Raw genomic sequence first — 13,833 nt, 5'->3', positions numbered from 1 at the left:
TGCAGTACTGCACCGTAACCACTGCGCCACCTCGGCTCTTTCTGGACCATGGCTTGGCACCTTTGGGATACCGCTAGGTCGGTGAGCAACGCTCTGCCTGGCCGGAAGGGGGGGGGTTTGTCCAGGGGGCTAATTTTCAGGGGAGGGCGTATATTTTTGCCCACCCGAAAAATGTGGCATGGCCTTATTTTTAGGACATGTCATATTTTCAGGAAAACACTGTATTTTATAACACTTTCTGACCTAATAAAATGTATTCTGGTGGAGGGGCAGTGAACCCAATCCCCCTCTATCTCTTCTCTTCTCATCTTATTTTCCCTCCAGGAAGGGAGAGGAAGCGAAGAGATGCTTGGTTTGAATAGAATAGAATAACAAGAGCTGGAAGGGACCTTGGAGGTCTTCTAGTCCATTTGATTCCAACTCCATGAACGAAGAGACAGTTCCCAGCGTTTCTTGGACAAGAAGGCAAAAAGATTGAATCAAGTCCTTTATTTTATTTTTTTAAATAATCTTTATTGGTTATACATTGTTTTTTAATAAGGCATACAAATACAGCTTTAAACATACAAACCCTACCCTCCCCCCCACTCCAGTGACAGTCTTTATTGAAGGCATTGGGGTCCTCTGAACTGAATGCATCTTTGGAAGGAGACGAGGATGGAAAGAGATTTCAATCACAATATAATAATTAAAAAAAAATCTAGGGAAAGTCTAAAGAAAAGAAAAAGTTATGGGTGAGAAGAACCCACCCTCAACATTTCCAAACCCAAGGAGGACCCCAGGCAATTATACAAAAATAAAATAAAAAATAAACATTCAAACATTCAATTCTAGATGGACCATTTCTCTGTCCGAGCTTCCAACGTTTTGACCAAGCCTTCCCCCAAGATCTTGAAGTCATCCAAAATAGCCTCCACATTTGGAACTACCATTGGTTGAGAACTTACTCTGGATATCATCCTTCCATTAATGTTGGATACCTGGTAGGAATTAAGAGAAGTACGTTAATGATGATGGTCAATAATCGATCAAATTTTTACACGTCGGGTCCTTGGTGCTGGCTGAGCTTCTGTCCTTGGTGCTTTCAGAGTCTGTTGCATAAATTCAAATCCAGAAAGCACACACGGATAACAACATAATGCCTTGGGAAGGCCACACTTGGAATACTGCACTCAGTTTGGGTCGCCACAATGTGAAAAAGATGTGGAGACTCTGGAAAGAGCGCAGAGAAGAGAAACAAAGAGGATTAGGGGACTAAAACAGATGAAGAACGGTTGCAGGAATTGGGAAGAGGATTTTGATGATGGAGATGTTATGTACTATTGTAATTGTATTACTATATAGTTTATATTATTAATTTTATTGCGATGAATAGAACAACAAATATGGGGATTGTCACTGTTCAAATAAGGATGTCCAGATCACACACTGTTTGTTGGAAATGGAAAGTAATATAAACAAAACAAATAAAACATGGGGGGGGGGAGAAATTACCGTATATCCTTGCAGATAAACTTATCCACAGATGTAGCCGATCGCAATTTTGGAGGTATATTTTAGCACCTAACTTTTTTGGCTTATCTTCAAGTAATTATGAGGTAGGTTTTTAATATGGGTACGCAACAATTTCTTTTTTTTTTTTTTTTTTTACAAAATGAAGGAATTCTCACGAGAACGCCAAACTTCCCCAAGAGTTGGTTAAAAGTTAAAAAGTTGTTTAGCAACAGTAGAACCTCAAGAGTTGAGCTCTCACCTTGAAGGGCTGGGGTTCAAAGGCCGAGGGCTTCCAGAGGACCCCAATAACGTCTCCCCCATATTTGTCGTAGAAGAACAGGGCGAAGTCACCGAAGGCTTCCTGCAATGAGAAAGGGTCCATTAAAGGACAACATCTCCAAGGCTACACAACCTTCAGGATTCCAAGCTGCCATCTCTCTCTCTCTCTCTCTCTCTCTCTCTCCTCTCTTACACACACATAGACACAAACACACGGGGACCCTGCCTGGCATTATTTCATCTTGCAATGGGACAAGGGACAACTCTACCTTAAGCTGAAGGTTTAGCTCCCAGAATGGAGGTGGTTGGCCATGGTTTTCTTCTAGGACGTTTTGACTCTAAAGATCCTTGATACTCCCTCAGGTTTTGGTTATTTCCTTGCTACAGACATTTTATGACCCAGCTAGGGAAGATCATCAGGGCTAGAAGGAAGCAGGGGTGGGTTCTGTTTATATACAGTGGCTTGCCCTAACAGTGATGGTGGAATTGTTCTTGGCAGTTCCTTAAGCAGGCTGTGGGATGAATGGAGGGAGGGAGAAGAGAAGAACAACAGAATAGAGTAGAACAGAACTGGGTAGGGAAAGAGAAGAGATGATAGCTAGATGATAGATAAATGATATATGGATAGAAGGATGGATGGGTGGGTGGGTGGGTGGGTGGATGGATGGAGAGAGAGAGAGAGAGAGAGAGAGAGAGAGAGAGAGAGAGAGAGAATGGATGGATGGATGGATGGGAGGATAGATTAGATAGATGATAGATAGATAGATAGATAGATAGATAGATAGATAGATAGATAGATAGATAGATGGATGGATGGATGGATGGATGGATGGATGGATGGATGGATGGATGGATGGATGGATGGATGGGATGATAGATTAGATAAATGATAGATAGATAGATAGATAGATAGATAGATAGATAGATAGATAGATAGATAGATGATAGATGGATGGATGGATGATGGATGGATGGGAGGATAGATTAGATAGATGATAGATAGATATAGATAGATGGATGGATAGATAGATAGATAGATAGATAGATGATAGATGGATGGATGGATGGATGATGGATGGATGGGAGGATAGATTAGATAGATGATAGATAGATGGATAGATAGATAGATAGATAGATAGATAGATAGATAGATGGATGGATGGATGGATGGATGGATGGATGGATGGATGGATGGATGGATGGATGATGGATGGATGTGAGGATAGATTAGATAGATGATAGATAGATTAGATAGATAGATAGATAGATAGATAGATAGATAGATAGATAGATAGATAGATAGATAGATAGATGGATGGATGGATGGATGGATGGATGGATGGATGGATGGATGGATGATGGATGGATAGATTAGATAGATGATAGATAGATAGATAGATAGATAGATAGATAGATAGATAGATAGATAGATACACACAGAGAGAGACAGACAAACAGATAGAAGAGAATATTTGTAGTCAGGGTTGAACTGTGGAATCCTTGGTGCTCTCTGAGCTTGGTGGTTTCCTTGCGGATGTTTCATGACCCAACTAGGGAACATCATCAGTGCTAGGAGTGGAGTTTGTGGAAAGGAGGAGGAGGAGGAAGAGGAAGTGAGGAGGAAGTGAGGGGTGTAACTGTAGGGTCCTTGGTGCTCTCCAAGCTTGGTGGTTTCCTGCAGACATTTCATGACCCATTTACGTAACATCATCAGTGCTGCAAAGGAGGAGAGTTGGCTTTCTATTCTACATACAGCGTCTTGCCCTCCCAGTGATGATGGGTCTGTTGTTTTCTATCTTGGTGGTTTTAGGAACTCTGGGTCTTGATCTCCATCTGTCTTAAATTTGCCAAGGTTGAGAAACATTGAATTAGAGAGCGAAAGGGAGACCCCCCCAGGGTCAAAATTCACTTAACAACTGACCGGCTTAGCCATGGAAATGTGCGGTCGTAAGTTGAGAGCGACTTCCTTCTTATAAGCTTCTTGTTTTTAGGAGGGTTTTTTTGACTTTTCCTACAAGGTTCGAGGTATGTTTTACAAGTCGTGGGGAAGCCCTCAGGCGAAGGAGGCCTCTGGGGCCACACCCGCCTAACCTGGGTGGTATCCTTTGTTCCTTCTTTTGAAAATGATTTAAAAGAAAGTAAGATCCCAAAATCCCAGTGAGGAGCTTTCACGCCTAGCCAACAGCACTGGAGGGCAACCCTCAATGCCACTGACGAAGCACACTTGTTCTGGCAGCTGAATTAACCCCGTTTTGGGATTAACTATCCGAGGGCATCTTTCTGGCACGAAAGGCTAAAATGGTTTCTACTACCCTAGATCTCAGCTTTTGAAAATCTTCTATCTATCTATCCATCCATCCATCCTTCCATATCTATCTATCTATCTATCTATCTATCTATCTATCTATCTATCTATCTATCTATCTATCATCTATCATCATCTCTATTACCTATTTCTATCTATCCATCCATCCATCCATCCACCCGATCTGCAATATTTTTTAGAAGGCAGCAAACATATCAGGAAATAAAATCTCCAAATTAATAATCTATCTATCTATCTCTCCCTCCCTCTCTCATGTCTCTCTCTCTCTATCTATCTATCTGTCTATCTATCCCTCCCTCCCTCCCTCCCTCCATTCACCCCATCTGCATTATTTTTTAGAAATAAGGCAGCAAACATATCAGGAAAGAAAATCTCCAAATTAATTATCTATCTATCTATCTATCATCTATCTATCTATCTATCTATCTATCCATCCCTCCCTCTCTCATGTCTCTCTCTCTCTCTCTCTATCTGTCTATCCCTCCCTCCCTCCCTCCCTCCCTCCATTCACCCCATCTGCATTATTTTTTAGAAATAAGGCAGCAAACATATCAGGAAAGAAAATCTCCAATAATAATCTAATTCCCTCTCATCTCTCTCTCTCATCTCTCTTATCTATTTGCCCATCCATCCATCCATCCATGCTGTCTGCATTATTTTTATTTTTAGAAGTAAGGCAGCAAACATATTATCTATCTATCTATCTATCTATCTATCTATCTATCTATCTATCTATCTATCTATCTATCTATCTATCTATCTATCCGTCCATCCAGCCTATCTGTATTATTTTTATTTTTGGAAATAAGGCAGCAAACATATTATCTATCTATCTATCTATCTATCTATCTATCTATCTATCTATCTATCTATCTATCTATCTATCTATCTATCTATCTATCCGTCCTCAAATCTCACCGGCTCAGGGTTGACTCAGCCTTCCATCCTTCCGAGGTGGGTAAAATGAGGACCCGGATTGTTGTTGGGGGCAATAGGCTGACTCTGTAAACCGCTTAGAGACGGCTGAAAGCCCTATGAAGCGGTATATAAGTCTAACTGCTATTGCTATTGCTATTGCGTCCATCCAGCCTATCTGTATTATTTTTATTTTTGGAAATAAGGCAGCAAACATATTATCTATCTATCTATCCATCCATCCGGCCTATCTGTATTATTTTTATTTTTGGAAATAAGGCAGCAAACATATTAGGAAAGAAAACCTCCAACTTAATTATCTAGCAATATCCATCCATCCACCACACTTTTTATTATTTTTGCAAATAATGCGGGAAACATATATTTTTGTTTACGGAGACGTTAAGGTCAACAGAGGGAGAAAGCGCCTTTGGTGTCAAAAGGCATTTGAGTGAGTTGTAGGTTGCTCAATCCAGACCACACACACAATTGACTCAGAGACGTTGTCATCACAACCCCGGGCATTGGGTTGATCAGGGCCCTGGCAGGGAGAGTCCAGTGACACGCAAAAGGAGTTGTCGCATCCCTCTTACCAAAGATGGACAATGCTGCAAGAACGGGAGAAAACAGGTTTGATCCTGATCTGCTTCCTTCTCCGGAGGAGAAAGTTTCTAGCAGATGGCTCTCCCCCCCCCACCCCCCCAATTTCTTCAAGCCTTCTGCGCTGGGCTGCTTCCAACAGCTTCTGAATCACTCGGTGGCTTTAATGCGGGTGATTAAGCATGTTGTCATCTGACACTTGTGCAGAGTGAATCAAAGAACCATTTTTAGGACAACGCTGGTTATTTCGCAAGGCTGCAAAAAGGCTGGGGAGAAAACGGACATTCATCCTGATGTGTACCGTATTTTTTCGCACTATAAGACGCATCTGATCCTAAGAGGCACTCCCCCATGTTTGGCCTCTGCGTCTCCTGTTTTCAGCCTCCGTGTGACCCATTTTTGGCCTCTGCATTTCCACTTTTGGGAGACAAAAAAAGTGTCCCAGGCTTATGGAGCGAAAAATACGATGTATAAAATGTCAAAAATGTTCCTTGTGCTAAAATGCCTGTCAGTCCTCCAAGTTTTGGTTGTCCCAAAGATGCTTTTTTTTATTTTTTCTTCGAAAGGCCTTGAAGATGCTTCGCTTCTATTCCAAGAAGCTTCCTCAATTCTGATTGAAGAGTGGGGAAAGGAAGGGACTGCATCTTCATGGAGGGAAGCACGCAGTGGGGGACCCCCCCCCCCCAAGGCTCTGTTTTGGGCCCAGGACTCTTCAACATCATCAATGATTTGGATGAGGGAATAAACGGGGAACCCATCAAATTTGCAGATGACGCCAAGCTGGCAGGAATAGCCAACACTCCAGAAGACAGGGTTAAGATACAGAAGGATCTTGACAAACTTGAACATTGGGCACTATCTAATAAAATGAAATTAAATGGAGAAAAGAGTGAGGTTCTACATTTAGGCAAGAAAAACGAAATGCACAAGTACAGTATAGGTGGTACCTTGCTCAACAGGAGTGACTGTGAAAGGGATCTTGGAGTCCTAGTGGACAACCATTTAAATAGGAGCCAGCCGTGTGCAGCAGCTGCCAAAAAAGCCAACACAGTTCTAGGCTGCATAAACAGAGGGATAGAATCAAGATCACCTGAAGGGTTAATACCACTTTATAAGGCCTTGGTAAGGCCACACTTGGAATTCTGCATCCAGTTTTGGTCGCCACGATGTAGAAAAGATGTGGAGACTCTAGAAAGAGTGCAGAGAAGAGCAAGAAAGATGATTAGGGGACTGGAGGCTAAAACACATGAAGAACGGTTGCAGGAACTGGGTATGTCTAGTTTAATAGAAAGAAGGACTAGGGGTGACATGATAGCAGTCTTCCAATATCTCAGGGGTTGCTGCAAAGAAGAGGGAGTCAAACTATTCTCCAAGGCACCTGAGGGTAGAACAAGAAGGAATAGATGGAAACTCATCAAGGAGAGAAGCAACTTAGAACTAAGGAGGAATTTCCTGACAGTCAGAACAATTAATCAGTGGAACAGAAGTTGCCTCCAGAAGTTGTGAATGCCCCAACACTGGAAGCCTTTAAGAAGATGATGGATAGCCATTTGCCTGGAACGGTGTAGGGTTTCCTGCCTAGGCAGGGGGTTGGAATAGAAGACCTCCAAGGTCCCTTCCAACTCTGCCATTGTATTGTATTGATTCTTACAGCCTTCAATGTGCAACCACAATTGAGACCAACCTATATGCTGTTAAATGAAAAATGTATTAAGTGCGGTTTTTGCCCCTTTTTACGACTTTCCTTGCCACCTTTCTGAAGTGGACTATTTTCAGTGCCGCTGTAACTTCGAACGATCCCTAAATGAATTGTTGTAAGTTGAGGACTACCTGTACAAGCAAACCTCCACATGGCCTCAAATGACTCTCAGAGGGAGCGCAAACGACCAGAGGACCTCAAGGAATATAAATCCTTCCATCCTCGCAACCATTCGCTCAGAACCGAAGAAGCTTCTCGGACAAGAAGCAAAACGCCTTCAAGTTGCCTATTCTATTTTGGAAGCAGTGCCCGACTTATGACCACGACGGGAACTCAAAATGCCCATGAGCAAGACAGTTAAGTCAGCCCCTTTTTATGACCTTTCTTGCCACCGTTGTTAAGCGAATCGCTGCCGTTCTTATGGTAGTCACGTGGTTGTTAAGGGAATCTGGCTCCCCTGTGGACCTGACTGGTCAGAAAGTTGCAAACGGAGATCACGTGACACCACCGGGGGGCCCCCCGGGACGCTGCGACCGTCGTAAGTACGAGTCAGTTGCCAAGCGTCTGAAATTCTGATCATGTGGCCCAGGGGGGTTCCACCACAAAACCGCGGTAGACAAAAGCGCGGTCGACGAAAGCGCATATGTGACGTCATCACAGCGCGACAAAAAAGATCGAAAAATGTAAAAATAAAGCGAAAACCTTACCCTAACCCCCCAAACCTAACCCTAAACCTAACCCTTAACCTAACGAAAAACCTAACGCTAACCCTTAACCTAACGCTAAACGTAACGCTAACGCTCTAAACCTAATCCTAACCCTTAACCTAACCCTTACCTTTATGTGAATCGGCTTGCTGTAATTTAATTTTTATTTCAATTTTTCGATCTTTTTCGTCGCGCTGTGATGACGTCACATACGCGCTTTCGTCGACCGCGCTTTTGTGGAACGCGGTTTTGACGGGTCACGGCCCAGGGGAAGCTGGAAGGGCTGAGAGTGTGAAAAAAGGCCGTAAGTCACTTGCTTCAGTGTTGTAAGTTGAAGTCGCCATTGCCGTCGTAAGCTGAGGACTACCTGTATAATGTTAGGACTGCAGCTGCACTTCCAAAGGGGAGTGACCAGGTGTCCCCTAGCCGGATACTTACTCGGAGCTCCTGCAGGTAGCACTGCACGGGGTCATAATCCACCACCGGGAAAGAAATGGTTTTTGTGGTACTGCTGCTCTTCAGCGTCCCCCGGTGGAAGGACGCGGTGGGCCGGTCCACCGCCTCCAGGTGCCTGGGAATTTGCTTGGGGTTCAGGTGGATGAGGACATCATAAAGGTCCAGCGGAGGCCGGAAGGCCATCTGCAAGAGAGAAGCCATGGTTTTACGGGCAGCAGGTGAGAACCACGGGGCCCGGGAGGAACATTAGAGGCCACCTAGTCCCACCCTCCTCCCACTGGAGTTTTCTTGATTGTGGGCCTCATGATTAATCTGTGCTTCTCTGGGTTTTGACAGCTCGTGGGGAGGGAGGTAATTTCTCAGGAGCCATCCTAGACCAAAAAACGACAGAGATTTCCTGGGAGCCTGATAAAACAAGACAGCTTCACACCCTCGTGGCACAGCCTAGCAGAATAAACTCATCCAGGAAAAGATTCAGCAGTCCGTCTGCATTTGAAAGACAAAAGCCACCCTTTTGAAGACGGCAAAGTCCACCCTTTGGACACAGAGAGGACCGCTGGGTTGAGAAGAGGGCTCAAAGTGGCCACCTGTGTCCAAAGTGAACATCCCTCTCTCAACAGAGGGGGAGGGATACGACATCATCCATCTCCAGTCTACAACACCCTCCTTTCAGCAGTTCTAAGGAGGCTCCACGTCCATTTGCACCACTCAGGACACAGATAAATCTCCAAGTGGCCTCAACGATTCTCTAAAAAGGATGCAAATGACCAGCTGTCTGCAAGGAGTATCAATCCTTCCCTTCCCCACCGTCCAGTCAGAGCTGAAGAAGCCTCTTGGATGGGAAGCGAAATAGCAATAGCAATATAGCAATAGCAGTAGACTTATATACCGCTTCATAGGGCTCTCAGCCCTCTCTAAGCGGTTTACAGAGAGTCAGCATATTGCCCCCAACAACAATCTGGGTCCTCATTTTACCCACCTCGGAAGGATGGAAGGCTGAGTCAACCTTGAGCCGGTGGGATTTGAACCGCTGAACTGCTGATCTAGCAGTAGCCTGCAGTGCTGCATTTAACCACTGCGCCACCTTGGCTCTTCAAAGAAATGCCTTCAAAGAAAAAACAAGTCCAGTTGCCTCCTGAAAAAGCACTTTTGGGACATCCTGGAAGTCTGGCATCCTGACAAATTGACCACCGACAGACCCACCGACGTAAACAACATCTACATATTATGCAAAAGAGACAATCGACAAGTCACAAAGGTAACAGACATATACCCCAATCAAGGAATTGCCAAACAAGCTAAAAGTAAACAGACCAACCAAAGAACCTCCAAGATTACTCCTGCCAACATTCAAATGACAGAGCGAGTCTAAATTGAGTGCAAACCCCACTCCTTTCTAACACTGTGGCAGCGCTCCAAGTATCATGCAGAATTAAATCAGAGTCCAAGGCAAAACGATCCTTAAAGTTCCAATTTAATAAGCCAGACATCTTAGCACGTCTGTGTTAATCCCAATTCTGGAAATGACATCAGAGTCCCACCCAGTTAAAAGTTCACGACCTTGTCCCCACACCCACAAATCCATCACATGGTCCAATCTTCTTCTTCCACGCTGGCATCCACACCCAGCTGCTTCCGGTCAGGTGTAAAAGTGCGGAGACAAAAGATGACCTTGGCTTCTAGTAAAGAATGACAACAACACATTCCACAATCCTACTCCTTTCTATTCCCCACTCCCATCAACTATACTAATGAAACAGCATAATGAAATAAGAGAAAGTGTGGCAGGCCAAAATTCTAAAAGGAATGTAATTGCAGGCCTGACACACTGATGATGTTACCTAGTTGGGTCATGAAACGTCTGCAAGAAACCCACAAAGCTCAGAGAGCACCAAGGACCCCACAGTCGTCATCCTCCTCCTCCTCTTCCTCTTCCTCCTCCACTTCCTCCTCTCAGAAAATCTAACTCCCTTCTAGCATTGATGATGTTACCTAGTTGGGTCATGAAAAGTCTGCAAGAAAACCACCAAGGTCAGAGAGCACCAAGGACCCCACAGTTCTCCTCCTCCTCCTCCTCCTCCTCCTCCTCCTCCTCCTCCTCCTCCTCCTCCTCCTCCTCCTCCTCCTCCTCCTCCTCCTCTCAGAACTCCCTTCTAGCACTGATGATGTTACCTAGTTGGGTAAGAAAAACCACCAAGCTCAGAGAGCACCAAGGACCCCTCCTTTCAACTCTTGAGCTATAAATATTCCCTTTATACGAACAACTTCCTATAAATCATGCCACAATTACAGATACTTAACTTTGCCGTAGCTAAATAGATTTATTTAACTATAGCCAGATATTTAACTATAGCTATATATAAAAATTTGTAGTAATAAATCAAAAAGTTGGGATTTTAAGTATTATGTCATATAGGCTGTCCTCAACTTACAACCAAAATTGAGATCCGAATTTCTGTTGTTAAGCAGGGCGGTTTTAAAGTGAGTTGAGCACATTTCAGAACCTTTTCCCCCCCATGGAAAAGTGAATCAATGAAGCAGTTAAGTCAGTGTTTCTCAACCTTGGCCACTTGAAGATGTCTGGACTTCAACTCCCAGAATTCCCCAGCCAGCGAATGCTGGCTGGGGAATTCTGGGAGTTGAAGTCCAGACATCTTCAAGTGGCCAAGGTTGAGAAACACTGAGTTAAGTGAATCAATGAAGCCGTTAAGTGAATCAGTCAAGCCGTTAAGTGAATCCTGCAGTTTTTTAAGCGAGGCTGGCCTCCCCAATTGACTTTGCTAGCTGGAAGCCAGCTGGGAAGTTTACAAGTGTTGACCCAATGGCCACAGGATGCACCCCCCCCCCTCGGTCATAAATCCATAAAAATCCATAGATAAAAACATGTTGATTTTAAACCTGACCTTTTTCTGTTAGGCACCAGAAAAATTTGATGAGAAATATATATATATATATCTAATACTCCACGTATCAACAGCAGTGAGAATTATATTTGCACAATATTGGAAAAGCGAAGAAGCGCCACGTGACGAAGAGAATGGACAGACTTACACTGAAGATTAAACAGAAAGAAGATACGGAATATTATCAAACATAGATCTCATTCTACCAGCAGTTGGAAAAAAGGGGGTGAGAGTAAGAATGCAATTTGCACTGCTAAGCAAATAAAATAACCCAGACAACAGGAGGCTTATAAAGCACTAACAAAATGTAAACCGTAGAAAATTAATACAACTTTATAATAAATAAATAAATGCACACCAGTTGCCAAGTGTCTAAATTTGGATCACATGACTGTAAGTGACTTTTGGGGGGGAATTTTTACAGTTTTTCAAATCAGTCAGTTGCTAAACAAATGTTTTTTGACCTAAGGATGTGCTGGCAGTTATTAAACATTTTACATGTTCAAGTGTTTTTTATCCAAGGTCTAGTTTTGATTAGACTTAAAAATTGCATTTGGATCTTCGGGCCATAAATAAAATCGAACTGAATTGATTTTAAAAAATCCCCCTGTTGAGCCTGAAGACATCTTTTCTTTTGGGTCTTTGGCCTGGCGCACTTTCTATTCTTCTGCTATGCATTTTCTATGGTGGGAAAATGGGAGGGGGGGATTGTACGGAGTTAGATGACATGCAGCCATAACAACATTCTTTCTAGAAAGCCAAGGTCATCCTTTGTCTCTGCACCTGCCCGGAACTGGATGGGTGGAAGCTGCCAGCATGGCAGTGGGAGATTGGACCATGGGATGGACTTGTGGGTGTGGGGGCAGGATCTTGAACTTTCAACTGGGTGAGGGAAACCGGGAAGCTTTCAGATTCGGGTTTTCCCAGATGTGCCAACATGGCTCTCTTCATCAATGGGAACTTTGAGCAATACTTTGCCTTGGATTCTGATTTACTTTTGGATGCTATTTGGAACCCTGACTCCTCCATGTTTCCAAAGTTCAGGATCATAGACTTTAACCGCTACCTAATCCTTTCCTTGTGCCAAATTCACGCTTGCATTGATGGATTTTGGAGGAACATACCATAAGAACACAACGCAATGAAAACAACGTCATGCACCAGCATTCAATAACAATAAGATTAAAGATGACAAGGCGTTATCAAAAGGAGCTGATCTGAAAGACTAAGGCCTTAAATCAACATACATGTACCCTGGTGTTGAAAGCACCTTCCGACAGCCACTGACAAACACAGCCTCTCTTGGGCATATGCCACCATGCTCAGGATCATCCAAAAAAAATTATCACTGTGGAATCATATGGCTGGAAGGGACCTGGGAGGTCTTCTAGTCCAACCCCCTGCTTAGGCAGGAAACCCTATTTGCCATTTCAGACAAATGTCTGTCCAACATCTTTTTAAAAACTTCCAGTGTTGGGGCATTTACAACTTCTGGAGGCAACTTCTGTTCCACTGGTTAATTGTTCTAACTGTCAAGAAATTTCTTCTAAGTTCTGGGTTGGATCTTAGAATAGAGTAGAATAGAGGAGAGGAGAAAAAACAGAGTTGGAAGGGACCTTGGAGGTCTTCTAGTCCATCCCCCTGCTTAGGCAGGAAAGCCTATTTGCCATTTCAGACAAATGGATATCCAACATCTTTTTAAAAACTTCCAGTGTTGGAGCATTTACAACTTCTGGAGGCAACTTCTGTTCCACTGGTTAATTGTTCTAACTGTCAAGAAATTTTTTCTAAGTTCTGGGTTGGATCTTAGAATAGAGTAGAATAGAGGAGAGGAGAAAAACAGAGTTGGAAGGGACCTTGGAGGTCTTCTAGTCCAACCCCCTGCTTAGGCAGGAAACCCCTATTTGCCATTTCAGACAAATGTATATCCAACATCTTTTAAAAAACTTTCAGTGTTGGGGCATTCACAACTTCTGGAGGCAACTTCTGTTCCACTGGTTAATTGTTCTAACTGTCGAGAAATTTCTCCTCAGTTCTCTGTTGCTTCTCTCCTTGATTAGTTTCCACCCATTGCTTCTTGTTCTGCCTTTCAGTGCTTTGGAGAATAGAATAGGCTGACACCTCCCCCTTTTCCTTTGGGGCAGCCCCTCCAATATTGGAAGCCTGCGGTCATATCACCCCAGGTCCTTCTTTTCATTAGACCAGTGGTTCCCAAACTTGGCAACTTTAAGACTTGTGGACTTCAACTCCCAGAATTCTCCAGCCAGCAGAGCTGGCTGGAGAATTCTGGGAGTTGAAGTCCACAAGTCTTAAACTTGCCAAGTTTGGGAACCACTGCATTAGACATAACTAATTCCTGCAAGCATTCTCCACGTGGCTTTTGAGGGCTTGAGGAATGGATAGATGGTGAACCCCCAAAGGTCCCCTCCTACACTCTGCAGACCCTACTCCCTT

General features: G+C 43.6%; 1 protein-coding gene across 1 annotated transcript in view; it reads right to left on the bottom strand.

The window, feature by feature from the left end:
* Positions 1–597: 597 nt before the first annotated feature.
* NOL6 (nucleolar protein 6) overlaps positions 598–13,833 on the bottom strand; it is a gene marked incomplete in the record, with an annotated part of 95,865 nt that continues 82,629 nt past the window's right edge. Inside the window, 3 exon segments of the mRNA XM_087715314.1 lie at positions 598–980; positions 1,754–1,855; positions 8,459–8,659. Of these exon segments, the coding sequence (XP_087571440.1) occupies positions 831–980; positions 1,754–1,855; positions 8,459–8,659 (453 nt within the window).

The sequence above is a fragment of the Thamnophis sirtalis genome, unplaced genomic scaffold, assembly GCF_051295495.1.
Source record: "Thamnophis sirtalis isolate CommonGarterSnake01/CBP01778 unplaced genomic scaffold, rThaSir2_p1.2 scaffold_5, whole genome shotgun sequence".
Lineage (NCBI taxonomy): Eukaryota > Metazoa > Chordata > Lepidosauria > Squamata > Natricidae > Thamnophis > Thamnophis sirtalis.
The sequence above is the reverse complement of the archived record's forward strand: the minus strand, read 5'-3'. Positions and strand labels throughout refer to the sequence as shown.